The following is a 22134-nucleotide window of genomic DNA, read 5'->3' on the forward strand; positions in this document are numbered from 1 at the left end:
GGTTGTGTAGCACCACCTGACTGACTCTGGACTCCTCCCTGGAATCCCTGTCGATTCAGTAGAATTTAGTGAAGGTGTGCGTAGACAGCCATGCTGCAGCCCTGCAAATGTCCAGCAGGGGAACACCAGCTAGCTGTCGTTGCTGCAATGGCTCTGGTGAAATGGGCTCTTGTGAAATGGGCTCTTGGCTGGCCTGGAAGAGGTCTGTTGGCCAGATAATGGTACTACCATATCCTGGTACACCAGGTCTCCGGGTAGACCCTCCCTATGGTTGCACAGACTTGTCAAGGAGTTCCTTAAGGAGCCCTTCAGGACTTTTCCACCGGTGAAGGCTCCAGCCCCGGCTTGGGAACTCAATGTAGTACTGACGAGGCTCATAGGAGCTTCCTTTGAACCTCTGCATCAAGTCGAGCTCAAGTGCCTCTCGTGGAAGACTGCTTTCCTCAAGACTATTCCCCCCCCCCCCCCCAGCCAGGAGGGTCAAGGAGATCAGGCCCTGTTGTTCAAGCAGCCTTGCTTGTCTTTCCACGCTTCAAAGGTGGTACTGCGTACACACCCCTCCTTTATGCCAAAGGTACTGTCTGAATCCCACCGTTTGTATTGCCTGTCTTTTTCTTAAATCTGTCGTCACCAGGAGAGGGGTCTTTGCATTTGCTGGACGTTGCACATGCCCTCAAGTTCTACATGGCACATACAAAGAATTTCTGGACAACATCTCAGTTGTTCGTCAACTTTGGATCTGTAAATCACAGTAAAGCTTATCGAAGGCTTTCATCTCCAGGTGGCTCTCCCGCTGCATCATGCACAGTCATCGACTGGCGAGCAGGCCACTGCCAGGTTGACCAAGAGCCCACTCAACCAGAGCCATCGCAGCAACAACTGCGTTTCTCTCTGGTGTGCCCTTGCTTGATATTTGCAGGGCTGCTATATGGAGGTCCACGCACAACTTCACAAGGTTCTACAGGGATTCCAGGGAGGAGTCCAGGGTCGGGCAAGCAGTACTATGCAATCTGTTTGCTTGAGGTGAGTCTGTTGCAGAGGTGAGTGTTATTGCGTCTGTTGAGCCTTGCCACCTCCTGGGTTGTGTATTTGTACTGCTGTGTAATCGTTATCCATTAGCATGTGAATCCATGTCAGACCCCATGCTGGAGAAGGTTTAAATTACTGGTTTAAGGTTTATGCGAACCCTCCCCTCCCCTATGTGGCTCTTCTTGGTTCATAATGCCATTTTACTTGCTTGCCAAATTTGAAGATGGCTGCCGGGGTGGAGCTAAGGGAAAAGGACTGTCATTGGATGTGGGCAGCTTGACCCAGAGTACAGTGACTTGTTTAGAGAAGAAATACAGTTTGAATGTGAAACACTTTTTTTTTACTTTGGATTCCTGGCCTGACGACTGGGAATATTGATGCACATGTGAATCCATGCCAGACCCCATGCTGGAGAACAATAACTATTGCAATGGCATGTGGTGAGAGGCTGGAGGGTGCTGGGGTGCCATGGATCATCCTGGACACAGTGTGTGTTGGTGATGCAGAACTGAGATACTAGAGGGCTTGGATGGACCAGGGAGCATGCCTTTGCACCTCGTGGGAGGGGGGGGGTGAGAATGTGAACTGGCACATGCTGAGGCTGCATGGCTCACGCTCTGCGGAAGAGTGTTGCGGCTGTGGAGGAATCCCTGGGATGGCGCATTGTCCCGCCATCCAGCTCACGGTTCCATTAGTGACTCGGAAAGCTGCATCCTGTGCAGAGCTGCTTGCGAGGTGCCCCCCTCCCCACCAATAGATTCATCCACCTTTCAGCGAATGGGCTTTTGCAGCCCAGCCTCCTCGTGCCTGAGTCGGAGCTCATTTGGAGAGGCAGGGTCCGGATCGCCTTTGCTCTCTTCAGTATTGCTCTGCATCCTTTGCCAGACTCATGAATAATTTCCTATTCCATAGGATACCCCCAATCTTTCCTGCTTGTGCCCCTGTGTAGTACAAATGTTATGTTAGAGATGGCTATTCCCGAACTGTACAAAAACTACCAGCTGATTCCACCCGTCACTCCGAACCTGCCCTCCGCTTGGTCTATACCGAAAAGAAAACTGCTTATGTATCCTATTAAACTAAAAGCTCCGCTATGTCGGAGGACTCCAAAGCAACTGTACTTGGTCCCTTTAGCATCTGCCGGGTCCCTGGTGGACCCGTGAAGTGGGACATTTGCTGCCAATGGAATGATCCGGGCTTGTCTGACCAGTAGGGGCTTGAGGCCGGGCACATCTCCGCTGGCTTTCCTGTGCATCTGGTTCCATCCCTCCAAGTGTGGACTTGAGCCTTCCCTTCCAGGGCCTCGTTTAGATGGAACAGTTGTGGGAGGAGCCTCTAAACTTCGGGAACAATCCACCTATTTAATAGTCCATTCTTTCTCGCGCCATTAGTGGAGCCTCCAGCGCATGTGTAAATACACACTGCAACATGGATCAAAGTACATGTCATAAATATACTCCCTGTATCCTAAATCCAGACTGAGGGAGTGGTCATTATCTTTGGATAATGACCCGCCAGCAAGTCACGGCCTGAAGAACAGCTGAAGGCCATACGTTGGGGAGGAGGGGGGGTCATGTCAAGTGATGAGGACGCAATTTGCACGGATGAGGATGCCATTGGCACGTGGTGGGAGGAAGTGATGAGGACGCCATTGGCACATGGTGGGAGGAAGTGATGAGGACGCCATTGGCACGTGGTGGGAGGAAGTGATGAGGACGCCATTGGCACGTGGTGGGAGGAAGTGATGAGGACGCCATTGGACGCCATTGGCACGTGGTGGGAGGAAGTGATGAGGAAGCCATTGGCACGTGGTGGGAGGAAGTGATGAGGAAGCCATTGGCACGTGGTGGGAGGAAGGGATGAGGAAGCCATTGGCATGTGGTGGGAGGAAGGGATGAGGAAGCCATTGGCATGTGGTGGGAGGAAGGGATGAGGAAGCCATTGGCACGTGGTGGGAGGAAGGGATGAGGAAGCCATTGGCACGTGGTGGGAGGAAGTGATGATGACGCCATTGGCACGTGGTGGGTGGAAGGGATGATGACGCCATTGGCACGTGGTGGGTGGAAGGGATGATGACGCCATTGGCACGTGGTGGGAGGAAGGGATGAGGAAGCCATTGGCACGTGGTCGGAGGAAGGGATGAGGAAGCCATTGGCACGTGGTGGGAGGAAGGGATGAGGAAGCCATTGGCACGTGGTGGGTGGAAGGGATGATGACGCCATTGGCACGTGGTGGGTGGAAGGGATGATGACGCCATTGGCACGTGGTGGAAGGAAGTGATGATGACGCCATTGGCACGTGGTGGGAGGAAGTGATTAGGACGCCATTAGCACGTGGTGGGAGCACTACATGTTTTAGCATATTTGGTGGCGTATATGGACTGAATTAGTAAATGTAATGTGGCTTATTTTGTTGTATTTAAAGAATATGGTTGTATTCATAAGAAGTATTTTAATTGCAACTTGGTCGAGTCGGAATATATTTGAAATGGGCGTGCATAAAATGTCATGTAAAAGTAAATGTTTCTCTGTGAGAAGTTGAATACATTGTCCAATGTTCTCGCTTTCTCTTTCGTGTGTTGCACCCAGATAGTGATGCCTAGAAATTGCATTCTTCCCATGTCTGCTTCCGAAGACCGCATGGTCAGAATGTATTCAATAGTAGTTATTGACTGCACTCTAATCATTCCGATTGGCGGAGAGGTCGGTAGCCACCATTTCATGTGGGCATAAGGAATAGGTCGGGTGTGTTAGGTGTAGCACAGCCCCTCCCTCTGTCTAACCATGCCACTGTGCTTTGTTGTAGGTCGTGGAAGCCTCTCCGATGAGCACGCCGGTGTGATATCCGTCCTTGCTCAGCAAGCTGCACAGCTCACCTCTGACCCCACGGATGTCCCAGTGGTGTGCCTAGAGTCCGATAATGGGTGAGTGCATCCGTCTGCCAGCTTTCCCGGAGCGACCTTTGCTGCCCCACTAGTCTGCCACGTCTGGAAAGGCTCTGCACATGCATTTATATCCTAATTTACATAGGAAATCACGTGTGTCCTGCACTGTACATGCAGACAATTGTGGCTGGTGTAGGTGACATGTTAAGTAGCCCACAAAGACGATCCTGGACCATAAGTAAAAAAAAATAAGGTATTTGACAGCGCAAGGATTGCCGGAGCATCTGTTCTGCACATCTACCTGCCCACCTCTACACAGTCTAAGGTACAAGGCACTATTGCTCTTGGGTCTGTCTAGAAACATCTGCCCCCCCCTATGCAGTCTTCTGTCGAAGGCACTATTGCTCTTGGGTCTGTCTAGGCACATCTCCCCACCTTTGCAGTCTTCTGTCCAAGGCACTATTGCTCTGGGGTCTGTCTAGGCACATCTGCCCACCTCTGCAGTTTTATGTGCAAGGCACTATTGCTCTGCTGTCTGTCTAGGCACAATTGCCCGCCTCTGCAGTGTTCTGTGTAAGGCACTATTGCTCTGGGGTCTGTCTAGACACACCTGCCTGCCACCTCTGTACAGGCTCGTGTACAAGGCACTATTGCTCTGGGGTCTGTCTAGGCATATCTGCACAGTCTTGTGTACAAGGTACTGTTGCTCTGGTATTTGACCACTCTAGCATTGGTTGTCCTCCATAGGTCATCCAAAATCCTGCCCTTTTTTTTAATATAAATGTGGCTCTTCTGCCTTGACACCTAAACCCGCTGAAAGGAATCTAGGGCGGAGCTGTACCACTTATGGAATATACAGCAAACCATGTCTTACTCGCCATTGGCTAGTGGGAAATCCCAGCAAGGACTTCTGTCGCCTAAGGGAGAGTAACTATCCATAGTGTCATGGGATTCTGGAGCTTCAGAGTCTCTGCTAGGCCTCCCTACTGGAGAGCTTTACACTAGAGGCCCCTAGTGAACCCAGATCACAGGTTGCATGTTGGGGCGCTGTGAGCCAGGTTCTTTAATCGTTGGGGTCTTGGCCCATGGGCGTAGGACATGAGGTGGGGGGGATACAATAGCATTTATCCCCCCCAGTTTGTGCCATGTCCACTGATGCATGCAAACACTCTCTGAAGTTTGCATGCAGCGGGCCCGGCTGGGTGGATTCTATCAATTCCATTCATAACAACAGTGGGGGAAGAGGGAGGAGAACAACACAGGACAACGAGCAGGCGTTGTTGACGACAACTCTTTCTCGTGCGTTACCCTCCTCCCCCACCCCTGGGGAATACAGCACATGCCAGCCATGCTTGGAGTGCGCCGTGCACTGCTGTGGAGCCTGCCAGCCTCCCCCTCCTCACCTTCCAGAAGCTGGCAATAGCAGCAGGCAGCCACAGCGACACTTGCTGCTAGGCTTCGATTGTGTGTGAGCCTGAGGTGAGAGTCTATTAGGCTGCTCCCTGCTGTCTGCTGCTACGCCGATGCCCATAGCTGGAAGAGTGAACAAATCACCCCCTGGAACTACCAGCTGTACAGAGGTATTCTACCTTTCTGACTGTCCCTGCCCACTGAGCTGCCTCGTGTTCGAACCACTCGCTTCCCTGCTCTTTGGTTTAGACGCCAGTGATCTTGTCCTTTCCCTCCCTCTCACCTGCCTTCTCTCTTACCGCTGCCGCCTTCCTTCATGTCATCGCGTTGGTTTTGGTAAATAATTCTGGAAGGTTTCTAACAACTCTACAGCCACATTATGCATTTAGTTTCTGTGCTTTTTGGAAATTCGAATCCTGATGTATTTCTAACACTTCCTGTTGTTAGAAACACACAAGGCGGGATCAAAATGTATTGAAATGGAAGGTAAAAACAGGTACAAAACATGCTGAAATGGTCAAAATGCATTCAAAAGTTGAAATCCAGCCTGTAAACTAGGAAGAAGGATTACCACCTCATGATAGGCCAAGAGATGCAAAATGAGTTCCAACAGGCACATAAGTGCTCAGAATGCATCGAAAAATCCATTATTCAACATAGAGCCTGTAAACTACTAGTGCGGAACAAAACGTATTGATGCAACATCCAGCCTGTAGACTACTAGTGCGGAACAAAACATATGGAAACGTTCCAAAGACCAACAAAAACAGCTTCAAAATACACCCTTCCCTCGCATTTTGGTAAATGCGAATTCTGGTGGATTCCATTTTGTATTTGGTTTCCATGCTTTGTTACTTCGAATCCTGATATATTTAAAAACTCTTCTCCCACACAAGGCAGGATCAAAATGTACTGCTGTTTACAGGCTTTTTCACTGATGAAATCTTCAATGCATTTTAAGCTTTTCTGAGTGTTTTGGAGCTTGTATTTACCATCCATTCAACACGTGTGCATATTCCCTTGTAGTTTTCAAGCTGGATTTTGAATGATGACATTTTCAATGCATTTTGAGCATGTATGTGTTTTTTGGAGCTAGTTTGTCCCTCTCTCCTATGCATCTAAAGGCTAGTTTTTCACTGATGACTCTTTGAATGCATTTTGAGCACTAGGTCTTGCTCTGGAGTTGCACCCCCCCCCCACTGAATCTTTCGATACATTTTTATTCTGCCTTGCGTTTAGAGGCTGGATCTTGAATGATGACATTTTCAAAGCATTTTAAGCATTTATGTTTGTTTAGGAGCTAGGTTTTCCTCATTGAAGCTCTCTACGCGAACTGGTTTTTACTTCCATTGAAACTGAATACATTTTGATCCTGCCTTTCAACGAAAGAAACAACCTGGATGGGCTGACAAAACACTGCCACTCCACTATTGAATGGACCCAAGCTTGCTGGCTGCCATGTAGGACAAGTGGATTTGGAGGAACATGCCCTTGCTTGTGATACAGCTGTGGTGGGGGGGAGTTTAGCATGATTGGGCAAGTTTCAAATAGTCACGGGCAGCCTACCAGTTAACGTACGTATCTTGCCCTTTTACGCATGTAAATATGGCAAATACGGACCATTTAATTTTGTACTGCGTACCGTGTACGCTTTGATTTATTCATTAAAAAAAAACATACTTTCCACCACTAGATGGCAATGTAGCATTTCTTTTGTCAGCAGCATAGCCGCCTTATGCATGATGGTGAATTTCCAACTGAAAAACCAAATCTGTGACAGTTAAGCGAGCAACACAAAGCACGCACCCTTTTAAAATGTGTTCATACCCACAACGTATGTGTTGGATAGGTTTTACTCTCTTGCAGTGGAGAAAACATATTTTTACTCTCTTAAAATTGCATTTACGCTCTAATTTGAAAAATCATGCGTAAAATGCTCCCACCTCAAAATCTTATCTGGAGCACTGGTCACGGGTAATGTGTATGCCTGCCCCGTTCCTAGTCCGGAAGAAGCGCTTGAAGGACAAGGTGATTCGGTAAGACACGCAAAGTGGTTTTAGCCAAATGCAATGTAGCATCAGGTTTTGCCACAGGTAGAACAATCAACCTATTACAATGAAAGGATTACATGGGATGCACATGGAGAAGGGGTTTTGGCATGTTTTCTGGTGCATTATGGGAGTTGTAGTTTGTGCTCAAGGGAGAGGCATGCACTGCATTTTGCACAGGACAAGAGGTTGGGGGGGCCTGAATTGTAAGGAATGGGTATGGTCGTGCTGGGGGGCTGCCGGCAGTTAACAAGTATATGTGCAGTATAAGGAACAAGTTACTTACCTGTAACTGTTGTTCTCCAGCATGGGTCTGGCATGGATTCACATGCTCATGAATATTCCCCGTCGTCAGGCTGGGAATCCTCGGTAAAGAAAAAACCAGTATCAGTTTCGTTTCTGATCTGTCTTTCGTAGTAATAACCAATCACTGGTCTCTGCGTCATACTGACCACAGCCAATGACTGCCCTCTACCTAAGCACCGCCTCTGGCAGCCATCTTCAGATTTGGAAGCACGTGAAGTGGCAGTATGACCAAGTGAAGAGCCGCAGAGGGGTAGGCGGGAGGGTTCGCATGTGAATCCATGCCAGACCCATGCTGGAGAACAACAGTTACAGGTAAGTAACTTGTTCCTTCTCCAGCATGGGGTCTGGCATGGATTCACATGCTCATGAATAAAGAATACATAGCAGTACACACATGCACAACCACGGGAGGTGGCAAAGGCTCAACATTAAGCATCACATCAACTCAACATTAAGCATCTTACCTCCTCACCAGGCTCACCTCAGGCGAACAGGTTGCGCAGCACTGCTTGGCCGACCCTGGACTCCTCCCTGGAATCCCGGTCGACGCAGTAGAATTTCGTGAAGGTGTGCGTCGACCTCCACGTAGCAGCCCTGCATATGTCCAGCAGGGGCACACCAGATAGGAACGCCGTGGTAGCTGCGATCGCTCTGGTGGAATGGGCTCTCGGACGGCCAGGCAGCGGTCGGTTTGCCAACCGGTGACAGCACATGATACAGCCGGAGAGCCATCTGGAGATGGAAGCCTTCGAGAGAGCCTTCCCCTGATTGACAGGTCCAAAGTTCACAAAGAGTTGTGACGTCTTCCGAAAACCCTTCGTGCGGTCCACGTAGAACTTCAGCGCTCTAGCTACATCCAGCGAGTGCAAAGTCCTCTCAGCCGGCGACGAAGGCGACGGGAAGAACACAGGTAACACCAAGGGTTCGTTGAGATGGAAGTCCGACGGTACCTTGGGCATGAAGGAGGGGTGCGTCCTGAGCACTACCCTCGTGTCGTGGAAAGTCAAGTACGGGGCCTTGCAGGAAAGGGCCTGGATCTCTCCCACTCGTCGTGCGGAGGTGATGGCCACAAGAAAAGCTGTTTTCCACGATAGAAACTTCAACGGGGCCGAGTGCAGAGGCTCGAACGGAGGTCCCATGAGCTTGGTCAGCACCACGTTGAGCTCCCACGCCGGGGCCGGAGCCTTCACCGGCGGGAACGATCTGAACAGTCCCTTCATGAACTCTTTCACCAGACGATGAGACCACAAGGACGTCCGGCCCGTGGTTCTGGTGTATCGGGAGATCGCAGCAAGATGAATCTTGATGGACGCATGTGCCAGACCAGCTTTGGCCAGCGTCAGCAGGTACGGCAGTACTTGGGGAGCCGTAATCCGTAGAGGGTTAATCTTCTGTGCGTGGCACCAGACAGAGAACCTCTTCCATTTGTGTCCATAGCATTTAAGAGTCGAGGACGCCCTGGCCTTTGCAAGAACCTCTCTGCAATCGGCCGGTATGTCGTATCCTCCAAACTCTAGTGCTGCAGGAGCCAGGCCTGCAAGTTCAGCGACTTCGGGTCGTGGTGGAGGATGGCGCCTCCTTCCCTGGAGAGTAGATCCGCGTCCGCCGGCAGCTTGATCGGCGGGGACGCTGACAAGTCCAGAAGGTCCGGGAACCATATCTGCCTCGGCCACGCAGGTGCGACGAGGATCATCCTGCACCGTGACCTCTTGAGCTGGTTGACGAGCCGGATTAGCAGAGGCAAGGGAGGGAACGCGTAGAGGAACAGGCCCTCCCAGGGGAACGAGAAAGCATCGCCCATGCTCCTCGTCTGGGGAAACCTGCTGGCGAACCTCCGGCACTTGGCGTTCGTCGCCGTCGCGAACAGGTCGATCTGGGGTGTGCCCCACCGTCGGAAGAGGCGATCCACCAGATCCTGCCGTAGTTCCCACTCGTGGCACGAGCGCAGCTCCCTGCTGAGTGAGTCGGCGATGGTGTTTCTTATCCCTGCCAGATGAAACGGCACCAGAAAAATCCCTTGGGCGACGGCCCAATGCCACAGGTCCTGCGTCTCTTTGGACAGCGCTGGGGACCTGGTTCCGCCCTGTTTCCTGATGTAAAACATGGTGGTGGTGTTGTCGGTGAAGATCCTCACCACCTTGCCCTTGAGGGACGGAAGGAAGGACCTGAGGGCCCAAAACACTGCACGGAGCTCCAGGACGTTGATATGTAGGGACTTCTCCGTCGGGAGCCAGAGTCCCCTTGCGTGCAGATTTTCGGTGTGCGCTCCCCACCCTTCCAGGGAGGCATCCGTGGTCACAGTCTCCTGGTGGGCTGGGGTCTGGAAGTCCATGCCCGCCGTCAGATGCGCGCGGGTGCCCCACCACCGTATCGCTCGTCGGAAACTCTCGTCGAGCTTGATCCTTTCCTCGAAGCTGCCCGTCGACTGGATCCAGCGCGCATCCAGGAATTCCTGCAACGGGCGCATCCGGAGCCTGCACAAGGGAATGAGGTAGATGCAGGAAGACATCATCCCGAGGAGGGACTTGATGGACCTCACTTTGGCCGCGTCGGCCACCAACATCCGTTGCACCTTGCCCAAGATGGTCCTGGTCCTCTCCTCCGACGGGGAGGCCAGAAGGGACACTGTGTCGAGCCTCGCTCCCAGAAACAGTGCGACTTGCGCGGGCACCAGGTGGGATTTGGCGTAGTTCACGGAGAATCCCAGGTCCGTGAGGAGTTGGACGGTCCTTGCCGTGTGGACCACGGCGAGCTCCCTCGTCTTGGCGCGGATGAGCCAGTCGTCCAGGTAGGGGTAGACGTGGATCCCCTCGCGGCGCAGCTGCGCCACCACCGGTGCAAGGCACTTGGTGAATACCCTGGGTGCCGACCGTAGTCCGAAGGGGAGGGCTTTGAACTGGTAATGACGCCCTAGGACCACGAATCTGAGGAATTTGCGGTGCCCCTTTAGGATGGGAATGTGGAAGTAGGCATCCTCCAAATCCAATGACGATAGGAAGTCTCCTTCCTCCAGCTGACCCAGGACGTGCTGGAGGGTGACCATCCGGAACTTCTGCGCCTTGATGAACTTGTTCAGACGTCGCAGGTCCAGGATGGGGCGCCATCCTCCCGTCTTCTTCTTCACGAGGAAGTATCTCGAGTAGACTCCGGAGCCCCGAAGCCTCTTTGGGACGAGTTCGATGGCGCCCTTTCTGAGCATCGCCTTTACCTCCAGGAGAAGTTGAGGGACGTGAAGTTCTTTCCTGGCCACGGGGGGGACGCGCGGGCACCTTCTTTGAAACTCGAGCGCGTGGCCCCGGGCCAGGGCGTCCAGCACCCAACGGTCGGTGGAGATGGACTCCCACACGCTGACGAAGCCCGCCAGCCGGCCTCCCACCGGGGTGCTTCGGTGGGGGCCCGACCCCAAGGCCGGTTCAATCCTGCTTGGACGCGGCCTTGCCGCCTTGACCTCCTTGGCGACGACGGCGGGGTCCGCTAGACTTGCCTCGTCCTCTGTAGGCCTCTTGCGACGACGAGCGGGCCGCTTGACGGTAGGAAGCGAAACCGCCGCCGGAACCTTTGGAGGCGCCCTTGCCTCCGCCGCTCCGAAAGGGCGTCCGTCGTTGCAGGACTCCAAGGGCCCGGGCCGTCTCAGTATCCGCCTTGATGGCCTGAAGGGAATCGTCCACTGTCTTCCCAAACAGGTTGTTCCCGTCGAAGGGCATGTCCAGGACTCTGGTCTGGACGTCCTGCCGGAAGTCCGTAGCTTTGAGCCATCCACGACGTCGAAGGCAAACACCGTTGCCCAGCTGGCGGAATCCAGTATCGGCGATGTCCGTCACCACGGTGATGGCGTGGTCCGAGGCCACCTCACCTTCCTGCAGGATCTCAAGGGCCTCCGCCCTCTTGTCGTCCGGCAGAAAATCCAGCAGAGGAGCCATCTTGTACCAGAGCTCCCTGTCGTAGCGGGCCACGATAGCCAAGGCGTTGGCCGCCTTAATCGTTGTCGCTGCCGACGAGATGACTCTACGCCCCATAGTATCCAATTTCTTTCCCTCGCCGTCCGGTGGGGAAGTCGATGTGGAGGCCGCACCCCCCCCCCGCTTTCTTCCTGGCTGCCGCGGAGACGACGGAGTCCGGGGTAGGCTGCGCCCGGAGGCATAGGGGGGCCGTGTCCGGGACCCGGTACTTTTTCTCGTACCGGTCTCTTCTAGCTGGTGTCGTGGAAGGGTTCTTGAGGAGGGAAAGGCCCTCATCCCAAATGTCGTCCGTTGAAGCTGGTGGCCTGGCCATACCAGCTCCATTTACATAATTCAGGGCTTCTCTAGCTCCGTGAACCTGTCCTGCCGGAGTTTACCCTCGTCTTCCTCTTGGCCTCGCGCCGCTGATAAAGGAAGCCTTCCTTTTTCTTCTCCTCAGGGCAGAGTTGGAAAAGCTCGGAAGCCCTGGAGATCATGGAGTGGAAAGATCCGATCTCGTCGGGCGGAGAGGCCCTGGTGGGAGGCGACGACGGAAAATCCTCGTCGTATGCCTCGTCGTCCGTACCCGTCGCTGCCGTGTCAGTCCCCGTATCATCCCCTCGGGTGGACGGGGAGGAGGGCTGGAAGGGGCGCGACGGTTGAAAAGGAGGTGGTGGATGGATCCTTCTTTTCTTGGTAGGGGGAACACCAGAAGGTCCCGGTTCTGGATCCCCCGACGGGAGAGGTTCCTCCGTCGGTAACGGTAGCCTCGTCCTTATCTCGGAGCATAAGGACTGTATGGCCAACAAAATGGCCGCCGAGTTGTCTTGCGGCGCTGGTAGAGGGGAATCCGACGGGCGAGCAGGGGCCCCGTCGGTATCCTCGACGATGTCGTCGTCGTCACCTGCGTCGGGGTCCATTCCGACGGGCTGGCCTTCTTCCACGCCTAGGCCGTGGCTTAAGACCTCGATCAGTTCCTCTTCTGAGGTTGAGGCCGACTCTACGACGACGCCCTGCCCCCCCTTCTTCTTCCCCACGGAGGGTTTCACGGGGGTCCTATCGATGGGCACAAAGGAAGGCTCCCTCCGAGGAGGCAGGGAGATTCTGGGCCCTGAGGTCGCCACCACTGGTGCAGCCACCACAGGCTGAGCCAGGGCCGCCGCGACCGTTTCGATAGAGGGCTTGGTCGGATGGATCAAGGCCTTCACCACCTTAGGTGCGCTCACCGCCTTATCCTTGAGGGAGGGGGCACTGCCACGCTCCTCCTCTGCCTTAGAGCTCGACCGGGGCCTCTCCAGGAGCTTCGCCGGGTGCTCGGCCTTCCTCTTACCCGACCCAGAGCGTTGGCTCGTGGTTGATGGTGCCGGGGAGGGTGCGCCCTGCCTGGCGCCCGCAGAGCCCGACCGTTCGGCGCTCCCGGTGCCAGCGGACTCGCGGTGCTTGGCCTTATGTTGGGCCCCCGTCGCCGGGGCGCCCTCAAAGGTCTTAGAAGACCGCTCGGATTTCTTCTTCTTCTCGCCAGACGGGCTCTTACCCTCCAGCCAGTTGGCGAGACGTTGATGGCGGTCCTTCATGGTCCGTTCCGACATGTTGCCGCAAAACGCACAGTCCTTCTCCACGTGCGTCTTGTCCTCATGAAGGCAGTAAAGGCAGAAAGAGTGTTCGTCCTCCTTGAAGACGTTCTGCAGCTGGCATCCAGGGCAGACCCTGAACAGCTTTCCGGGCGTCGAGCTTCCCTTCTCCTGGGCCATCTCCGAGACAGGGCCTGAGAAGCTTCTGGAGTCCTCCGAAGTGTAGCTCGACGAAATCTTCACCCTTGAGGGGCACAGATGAATCCGACACGGGTCCCCGTTGATCGGATGTAGGATCGGTGGAGCTTGAGGCTCTTTTGACCGAAAGAATCGAAGTTTTTGTAAAAAGCGCGAAAAAATAGCACTAACGCTCGAGAGCAATAGCACGAGGATCCCAACACATGAACGTGCGGTAAAAATCTGAAGATGGCTGCCAGAGGCGGTGCTTAGGTAGAGGGCAGTCATTGGCTGTGGTCAGTATGACGCAGAGACCAGTGATTGGTTATTACTACGGAAGACAGATCAGAAACGAAACTGATACTGGTTTTTTCTTTACCGAGGATTCCCAGCCTGACGACGGGGAATATTCATGAGCATGTGAATCCATGCCAGACCCCATGCTGGAGAATAACAGAAATTAATGGAAGGAGCATGATGGGTGAGCCAAGGGCGGTAGGTTTGTGGGTAGTAGGATGGTATCTCCTATTGTGGCAATGGACGTAATTCCTCTTTAATAATCAGGTGTTAGGAGTGCTGGAAGGGTTCTGGTGCCCTCCAGTTTCAGTGTTCGAGTGAAGGAGGGTTTCAGTTTCCAGCAAGGAAGGAGCGTCATATCGTGGTCAAAGGAATATATGAGGAAGGAGTTTGTTTGTGATAGGGGGGTCGTTAATTGGTAGGGTGTGCAGGCATTTTTTGTTTCTTTAGGACAAATGGCCACATGCGTGCAGGGGTGAGCAAACGCTTTATCCACGGAAGAGCACAAATGGTTCCTTTGCACATAATGAGCAGCCAGTGGAAGATGGGGTTTGGGGGGTTCGGGTCACGGTCCATAAGATTGCTCTGAGAAGCGGTCTCTGTGCCACGCATTGTGTTATAGGCCCCTGTGGGATCGTATGTGGGCGCTGTGCAGGGTTGCTTCAAAATACATATATTGAGCTTAAATTGGGTACGGTTATGGCGAAATGTAATGTTGGGCAATTTAAAGTCCCCACGTAACCAGAGGTTCAGGCACCGAAACCACAATACATAAATAAAAAAAGCAAAGTCCCAAGGTGTCCCCTGTCCCCGCTTCCCAGTTTTTATGGGTCTCCTGCGCCCCTGACTTGGCCGCAAGTAGTCCAGGTTCCACAGCTTCTTCATATGTTTTAAGTGCAGAAACCAATTCTTTGTGGCCCTTGATATATTATTTTTCTTCCTCCCAGCACTCCTTGTTTAGGTTTGACTTTCAAGCATGTGGTTTGTGTGAATCGGAGCCTCGGTTATGAAGCGCCACGATTGTGGTGCGATTGTTTTCTCGCGAGAGGAGCTAGAGCTGCTGCTTTCCATCGTTGGCCGGCAGTGGGATTACTTGTCACACACACTTTCCAGACATTGCCTTCTCCAACTTGAGGGGAGATTGTAGGGAGTATGAGGGCAGAATTGTTAGTATTGCACAAACACCTAATTCACTGCTGTGTCACCAAAGTTACACGCGTGGCAGAATAGATGGCAGTCCTGGCATCACAGGACCGTTGAAGCTGGTGGCCTGGCCATACCAGCTCCATTTACATAATTCAGGGCTTCTCTAGCTCCGTGAACCTGTCCTGCCGGAGTTTACCCTCGTCCTAGCAATGTTCACTCCCCCTACAGGGGGATATTTCAAAACGTTCCGCAGGAGAATATCCTCTGTGTCCTGCATCTCGTGGAGTCTGAGAGACTTGATGGACTCCAGGGCAAATTGGCATGCCCGCTTCCTCCTAATCTGGGCAGAAGTGTTTCCTTTCATGAGTAACATACGAGTCCATCCTGGCTTCATGGTGGCTTCCCAGCATAAGAGACTAGCTGGGTCCATGTGGCAGCAGGCGGGAAAGTGAACCGGTGCTCCTAGGCCTTTGACTCTTTTCTTCCAGTGCACATACTGTTGTTTAATGGCTTCTTGGCGCATGACTGGTGCCGATCCGGGCCATGTAACCCAAATCTCATGTCCTTTTCCTCTTGTCTTCTAGAAACGTTATGATCCAGAGGCACGGAAGCATCACAGTGGCAGTTCATAAAGTGGTGTCGTGAAGCGCCCTCGCTTTCTCAGCTCTTTCTGCCTGCAGCCACATCCGAGCCTCTTGAGTAGTGCATTCAACTCTGTGCTGTTCGATGCAAATCTGCAAGCTCCTCCTTTCTGAAACTGTAATAAATTGTATATAGCTTTAGAAAACAAATGCCTGTGCTGTCTTCTTTACCCCACTTCTCGCCTGTCATTTTCTTAGCAGGGACATCCACAACTGCGCCTTCCCTGGTTGTAGCATCTCTCGCCACATTCAGCCTCCAACCCTGGCAAGACCGCCTGAGGATTCCCTGAAATAAAGAGACAGGACCAGTTTGCAAAGGTGGAAGTCGCAATTGCTGCAGCAAGCTTTATTGCATCGAGCCAGGAGTTATCGTACAAGTGATCTGTTTCTCCACCGCACCTCAGGATTATTCTACACTGGGTGTGGCTTCTTAACACCTCCTCCCTCCCCTCTGTCAGTGTCCATAGGGCCCTATCGTGTAGGCCCGTCCCTCCATAACATTCCCTCTCTTCCCATGGTCATTTCTTTGTTTACTATTCACTTGCGTTTTTCTTTTTCATTTTCAATTCACTTACTTTTCTTTCTTTCATTCTATTTCTATTCACTTGTTCTAACATTCTAATTCTATTGGTTAGTGTTTATGAACTTTTCTTCAATTCCATTTCCTATTCATTGGTTCTTTCTAACATTCTTATATTCTAATTCTCAGTTCTTTCCACCCATCTTCATTGTTCTCTTACTTTCGTTCTAATTCCAAGTCCTTTCCTTCTGCCCTTTCATTCCCGAGTCTCTTCTTCCTCCCCAGTGCTTCCGCCCACCCTTTAGTTTTATTCAATTTCTGCTGCCCCTTGCTTCCATGTTTAGTTCTATCTATTCCCCAAGTTGCCTGCCCATCCCCCCAGGTTCTTAGCCATCATTCCCCAGCAAATGTTTCCCCAACCGACTAATCCCGGATCTGCCAACTTTTACCCCCCTCCACCCCCGAGCCCTTTCAGTCCCCCACTCTTCACCTTGCCCTAGATACTTCCCCTTCCCCCCACTTCTTTCCTTACCCAACTCCTTCCCTACCCCACCCTCCTTATCATTCCCCAAATTCTTCCTTTACCCAAACCTTCCTGTAACCATTCTTCTGGTCCCCAACTCCTCCCCTGCGTTTTGAGTTTGAAGGAATTCCAAGCCCCCTAACCACTCCCCCTTTTCCCAGTGCCTGCTCTGAGTCTAGTACTCCTGGGCGCTGTTACTTCTAAGCTATTGGCTGTGCAGTCCCCTATGGAATCTGTCAGTACTTGTTCTCAGGGTCACCATGTAACATCCGCTGGATGCTCTGGAAGAGAAAACACTCATTTCAAGACAGTAACATGACCCTATATCTGCAGTGAGAGTCCTCATGCACTTATTACGAGAAACCCTTGGAAACTGTATGCAAGTCCTCATGCACGTATTACAGGAACACCTGGAAACTGTATGCAAGTCCTCATGCACGTATTACGGGAAACCCTTGGAAACTGTATGCAAGTCCTCATGCACGTATTACGGGAAACCCTTGGAAACTGTATGCGAGTCCTCATGCACGTATTACAGGAAACACCTGGAAACGGTGTGCGAGTCCTCATGCACTTATTACGAGAAACCCTTGGGAACTGTGTGTGAGTCCTCATGCACATATTACGAGAAACCCTTGGAAACTGCGAGTTCTCATGCACTTATTACAAGAAACCCTTGGAAACTGTGTGCGAGTCCTCATGCACTTATTACGAGAAACCCTTGGAAACGGTGTGTGTCCTCATGCACTTACGAGAAACCCTTGTAAACTGCGAGTTCTCATGCACGTATTACGAGAAACCCTTGGAAACTGTGTGTCCTCATGCACGTATTACAGGAAAACCCATGCTAAAAAAGGTGAATGTGTTAATTTAAAAAATGGAAACGAGACTATGGCCATGATTCTCAAATCCCTGTTTGGTGCAAGTGGTCAGATGTGCTAGTACATATTCAGTTGCCCTTTTTCACCCCCTTGTGCATTTTTCACAGAAATTGGGGGGGCATTTCTTTGCATTCAAAAGTGCACCCCAAATTCACATATGGGGTGGTTCGTACCCACTCCAGGGAGACTTTCCAACAGCGGTTCCCTGGATACCCGCAGTTCTCAAGACGAGATGGGACAGTTGGCCCCGTTGGCCAGGGAGGGACCCATGCCCGAAAGGTTGGTCCCCCCCACCAGTTAAAGTTGCGGCCCCCCGTTGGAGTGCTGCTTTAAAACCTCAAGTGCAGAACGACACCGTAGTAGCTCCTGACAGACATGGCAGCTGAAGCAATAACTCACGACCCCCCCCCAACCCAAACAACGGAACAAATGACCCAAACGGACCACCAGACCCTGCGGATCCTCTCCCTGAATGTGAACGGACTAAACTCCCCCAACAAACGGAAGGCAATTTTACTAAAACTCCAAGATGAAGATGCAATGATAGCCATGCTACAAGAGACCCACCTGCTGCCGGCGGACGTAACTCTGCTCCGCTCCCGGCAGTTCCCGCTTCAATTCTTCGCCTCTGGAGGAAGCAAAAAGGGAGGCACTGCGATCCTCTTTCGAAAAGACTTACACCCGCAAATCCTAGAAACAAAAACATGCCCGGAAGGCCGGTACACAGCGGTCAAATGCCTTCTTAGGGGAGACCTATACACCCTGGTCTCAGTCTACGCCCCCAACACGGGACAATCCCTCTTCTATGACTCGCTGGGCACAGCTCTTGCTGGCTTTGTGGAAGGCCAAATAATCATGGGGGGGACTTCAACGGGGTTCCCGATCCCACCAAAGATAGATCGCACCCCCCAACTCCAGGTGACTTTGCCCAGGCTCTCAGCCTCCTCCGGCTCTTCAGGTCCCTGGACATAATAGACTCATGGCGAGTGTTCCACCCCAACGAAATAGACTACTCTTTCTATTCATTTGTCCATCGCACCTTTTCAAGGATCGACTTGTTCTTGCTCTCCCCGCAAACTTTCCCCGCTGTCAAGGAGGTCTCCATTGGCACCAGAGCCATATCCGACCACGCTCCAATGCTCCTGGAACTCCGGGTACAGAACCCCAATCTTCATGGCCCACGTAAATGGGCGCTGTACGACCTGATCCTCAACGACATGGCCACCAGGGACAAGATCGCAATAGGCATAAGAAATTTCTTTGAAGAAAATCCCGCCTCAAACACCTCGCTAGCGAACAACTGGGACGCCATGAAGGCTGTAATAAGAGGCTCCCTAATAGCCCAAGGGGCGGTTTACCATCGAAACAGGCGCCAAGCCCGAATAACCCTAGAAAATGAACTAAAAGAGGCAGAGGCAATACAAAAAGAAAAAGGCTGGTCCCCTAAAACGCAACGGATCATACGCACAGCAAGGAAAAAACTGGAAGCCCACTATGCGGAACAGACCGCTCAACTGCTGGCGAAAGCAAAGCAATCGTATTACGCAAAGGGCAACAAGGCCAACAGGTTCTTGGTAGCCAAACTAGCCCAAACGCCGACGCGGTAACACGATCACCAGCCTGCGCGATCCTAACGGAGTCATGCACTACTCGGAGCCTGATAAGCAACGCCTCGCAAAAGACTACCTAGCCCAAATTATGAAGGCAACCCCACGGAGCTTACCGCAACAGATGGAATACCTACAAGAGGCAGCAGTGCCTCACCTCCCCGATGCAATGAGAGACGAACTGGAGGAGCCCATAACGGGGGAGGAGGTGGAACAAGCCATCAAATCACTGAAATTACGGGCCCCTGGGCCAGACGGCTTCTCAACTAGGTTTTACAAACTCATTAGAGCCCAACTGACCCTGCACATGGTTGCCCTATTCAACTCCTTCAGGGAAACTGGATCGGTGACCCCGTCGATGCAGGAATCGACCACTATCCTCCTGCCTAAGCCGGGAAAAGATCAGAGAAACCTGACCTCCTACAGGCCGATTGCCCTCTCAAACATCGACGCAAACATATACTCAAAAATCCTGGCGACCCGCCTGAATCATATCCTACCGAAAATTATCCATCCCGATCAGGCTGGTTTCATTTTACATCGGACAGCAGGAGACAACATACGAAGAACACTGAACCTAATAGACCTCGCCTCCCGGAACTCTCAAAAACTAGTGTTGGTGGCGCTGGACGCAGCTAGGGCATTTGATAGGGTGGATTGGACATTCATGAAGCACACCCTTAAAGCCTTCGGCTTTGGACCAAACTTCCAAACGATGGCTCTAGCCAACTACAGCAACCCAAAAACCAGCCTAAGAATCAACGGCCACAATTCAGACCCAATCCCCCTGTCTTGCGGAACTCGACAAGGCTGCCCGCTGTCGCCCCTGCTTTTTGCACTCACCATGGAGCCATTCGCCCAAAGAATCAGACGAAACAACCAAATTAAGGACATACAGAGTGGCCCCACGCAACACAAAATCGCCCTATACGCGGACGACGTTCTGCTCACGATCTCAGAGGCCCACTCATCCATAAAACACGCGACCCGTGAAATCGCCACCTATGGGGAAGTCTCTGGCTTGTCAATAAACTTCGACAAGTCATTGGCTTTGGGCATCGGCCTCAATTTAGCGGAGCAGGAGGCACTGTCCAAGATATGCCCAATACACACCCGCAGCTCCTGGGACTGGGCACTAAAACGGAAGGGAGTGCCAAGGGGGCTGAGCCCACAATCCCCAATCTTCCACAACCCGACGTTCTCACCGGGAGCGAACCCCTGCAACTTTCAGAATTGGATAAACGGGGGACTAGAGATGGTGGACCAGCTATACATGGGAGGGAGACCACTCACATTCGACCAATGCAAGGAGAAATTCCAACTCCAGGAAAGAGACAGATTTACCTACATCCAGATACGCCACTGGTGCTCGCACCCCCAGACCCTCCAAGCAGCGACACGCCCCCCCGACCGCTCTGGAACTCGCACTGAGAGACCTCCCCACCCGCGGTAGAGTATCCACCCTATATAGACGCTTCTTAGCCGACTTCCTGACCACAAAAACTCGATGCATGGCGCAATGGGAGGCGGACCTGGGACACCCAATCGAGGACCAAACCTGGGTGGACATATGGACCAGAACTCACACCTCATCGACCTGCATCACCAACAGGGAATGTGCATATAAGGTCACACTCCGGTGGTATTACCCGCCCCTCCGACTTCACCACATAAATCCGCAAGTGGACCACTCCTGTTGGAGAGGATGCGGCCACCCAGGCTCCTTCTTCCACATGTGGTGGACCTGCCCAAAGATCCAACGGTTCTGGAGGACATGCCTGGGGACCATCACGCAGATCACCGGAACGACAATCCCCCTAGAACCAGAAGCAGTCCTGCTAGGAGCTCCGATCTACCCGCGCTCCGGGCCCAGAGCGAAACTACTAACCCACTGCCTCCTGGCAGGGAAAACAGTGGTAGCACGAACTTGGAAATCCCCGGAAGGCCCTCACATAGCCCAATGGTGGACCAAACTATGGGACATTCTGATCGCGGAGAAAGTGACGGCGGCACAAGCAGGTATACTCCACAGGTTCCGGAATATTTGGGCCCCAGTGCTTGAATACGACCAGCGCTTCCCCGCCCTAACTTACAAACCGACCCGAGCCCGCTGGATCCTGGAAAACCAAGGGACCCCCGAGACAGACCCATAGACGCTGAGGCAAGAAGCGGACAATCTAGGAGGGAAGATACCACCTCCAGAGACGGAGGAGCAATGAGGCCGAAGAACGAGGAGAGGGAGGAAACCCAGGGGGGGGGATAAGAGACTGGGGATCAATATACCTAAAGAATCACTGCTGATACTGTTTGTAATTATCATTCTGCCTTGATTGAAAATAAACAAAGTTAAAAAAAAAAAATGTGCAGAAATTTGGCACATTCCCCTGCGCATATTGGGGACAGTTGCAGCCAGCCCTACAAATAAGTGGTGTATCGGCCACTTTTACTCCCTAAAAATAGGCAAATTCTCCCAAAAAGCTCAATGGATATGTTTGAACCAGTAGTTCATATGGTGCCACAGGGAGAAGGGACTATTAGTGCCCATTTGGAAGAAGTGAACATGTGTGTTGTGATGTGCATGCTTTAGGTGCAATGCAATAATTACACACACATTTCTGTTTTCCAGTTACATTTTTACTCGCTTATAAAATACTCCCATTAGGAAATGGACTTGCTCCCCAAAAATCATTTAACTTCAAACTTTAAAAAATAGGAACTAAATTACTCCCACTTTAAAATCTTATCAGGAGCACTGGTTGCAGGCAATGCGCAAGTCGTGGCCACGTCCTTTCTGGTCCTGCTTTTTGGGAGTTTTTTGGTTGCATTTTCGAGTGAGCAGCAATTTCATGCCCGGTCCTGGTGGAATGTGCTGTCGGCGCCCACGGGAACCGTGCGTTGGGTTTAGTAGCCGTGTAGAATGTTAGGGAGAATTGTCCAAATGTGCTAATTTCCCTTACCTTTTGAGACCCCCAGCAACTATGTTGGATTTCTAGGATTTGATTGTTTTACCTGGGAAGAGTGTGAGCCTTTTTTTCCCCACTCTTCCATGTGTTTTGTGTGTGTTTTACTTTTGTGTTCTTTGGTCATGGAGTTTTTAAACAACTCCAGTGGCATCATATTTTTCTGTGTGTCACAGCACCTTCAGTGCAGTGGCAT

The 22134-nt window shown here is 52.1% G+C and overlaps 1 protein-coding gene across 2 annotated transcripts in view; it reads left to right on the forward strand.

The window, feature by feature from the left end:
- LAMTOR5 (late endosomal/lysosomal adaptor, MAPK and MTOR activator 5) overlaps positions 1-15597 on the forward strand; it is a 54773-nt gene extending 39176 nt beyond the window's left edge. For both annotated transcript variants that reach the window (XM_069632964.1, XM_069632965.1), the window contains exons 3-4: positions 3835-3952; positions 15391-15597. In XM_069632964.1, the coding sequence (XP_069489065.1) occupies positions 3835-3952; positions 15391-15451 (179 nt within the window). In that variant the 3' untranslated portion in view covers positions 15452-15597. The remainder of the gene's footprint in view (positions 1-3834; positions 3953-15390) is intronic.
- Positions 15598-22134: the final 6537 nt, after the last annotated feature.

This window comes from Ambystoma mexicanum, chromosome 13 (genome assembly GCF_040938575.1).
Source record: "Ambystoma mexicanum isolate Mex_15411 chromosome 13, UKY_AmexF1_1, whole genome shotgun sequence".
Classification (NCBI taxonomy): Eukaryota; Metazoa; Chordata; class Amphibia; order Caudata; family Ambystomatidae; genus Ambystoma; species Ambystoma mexicanum.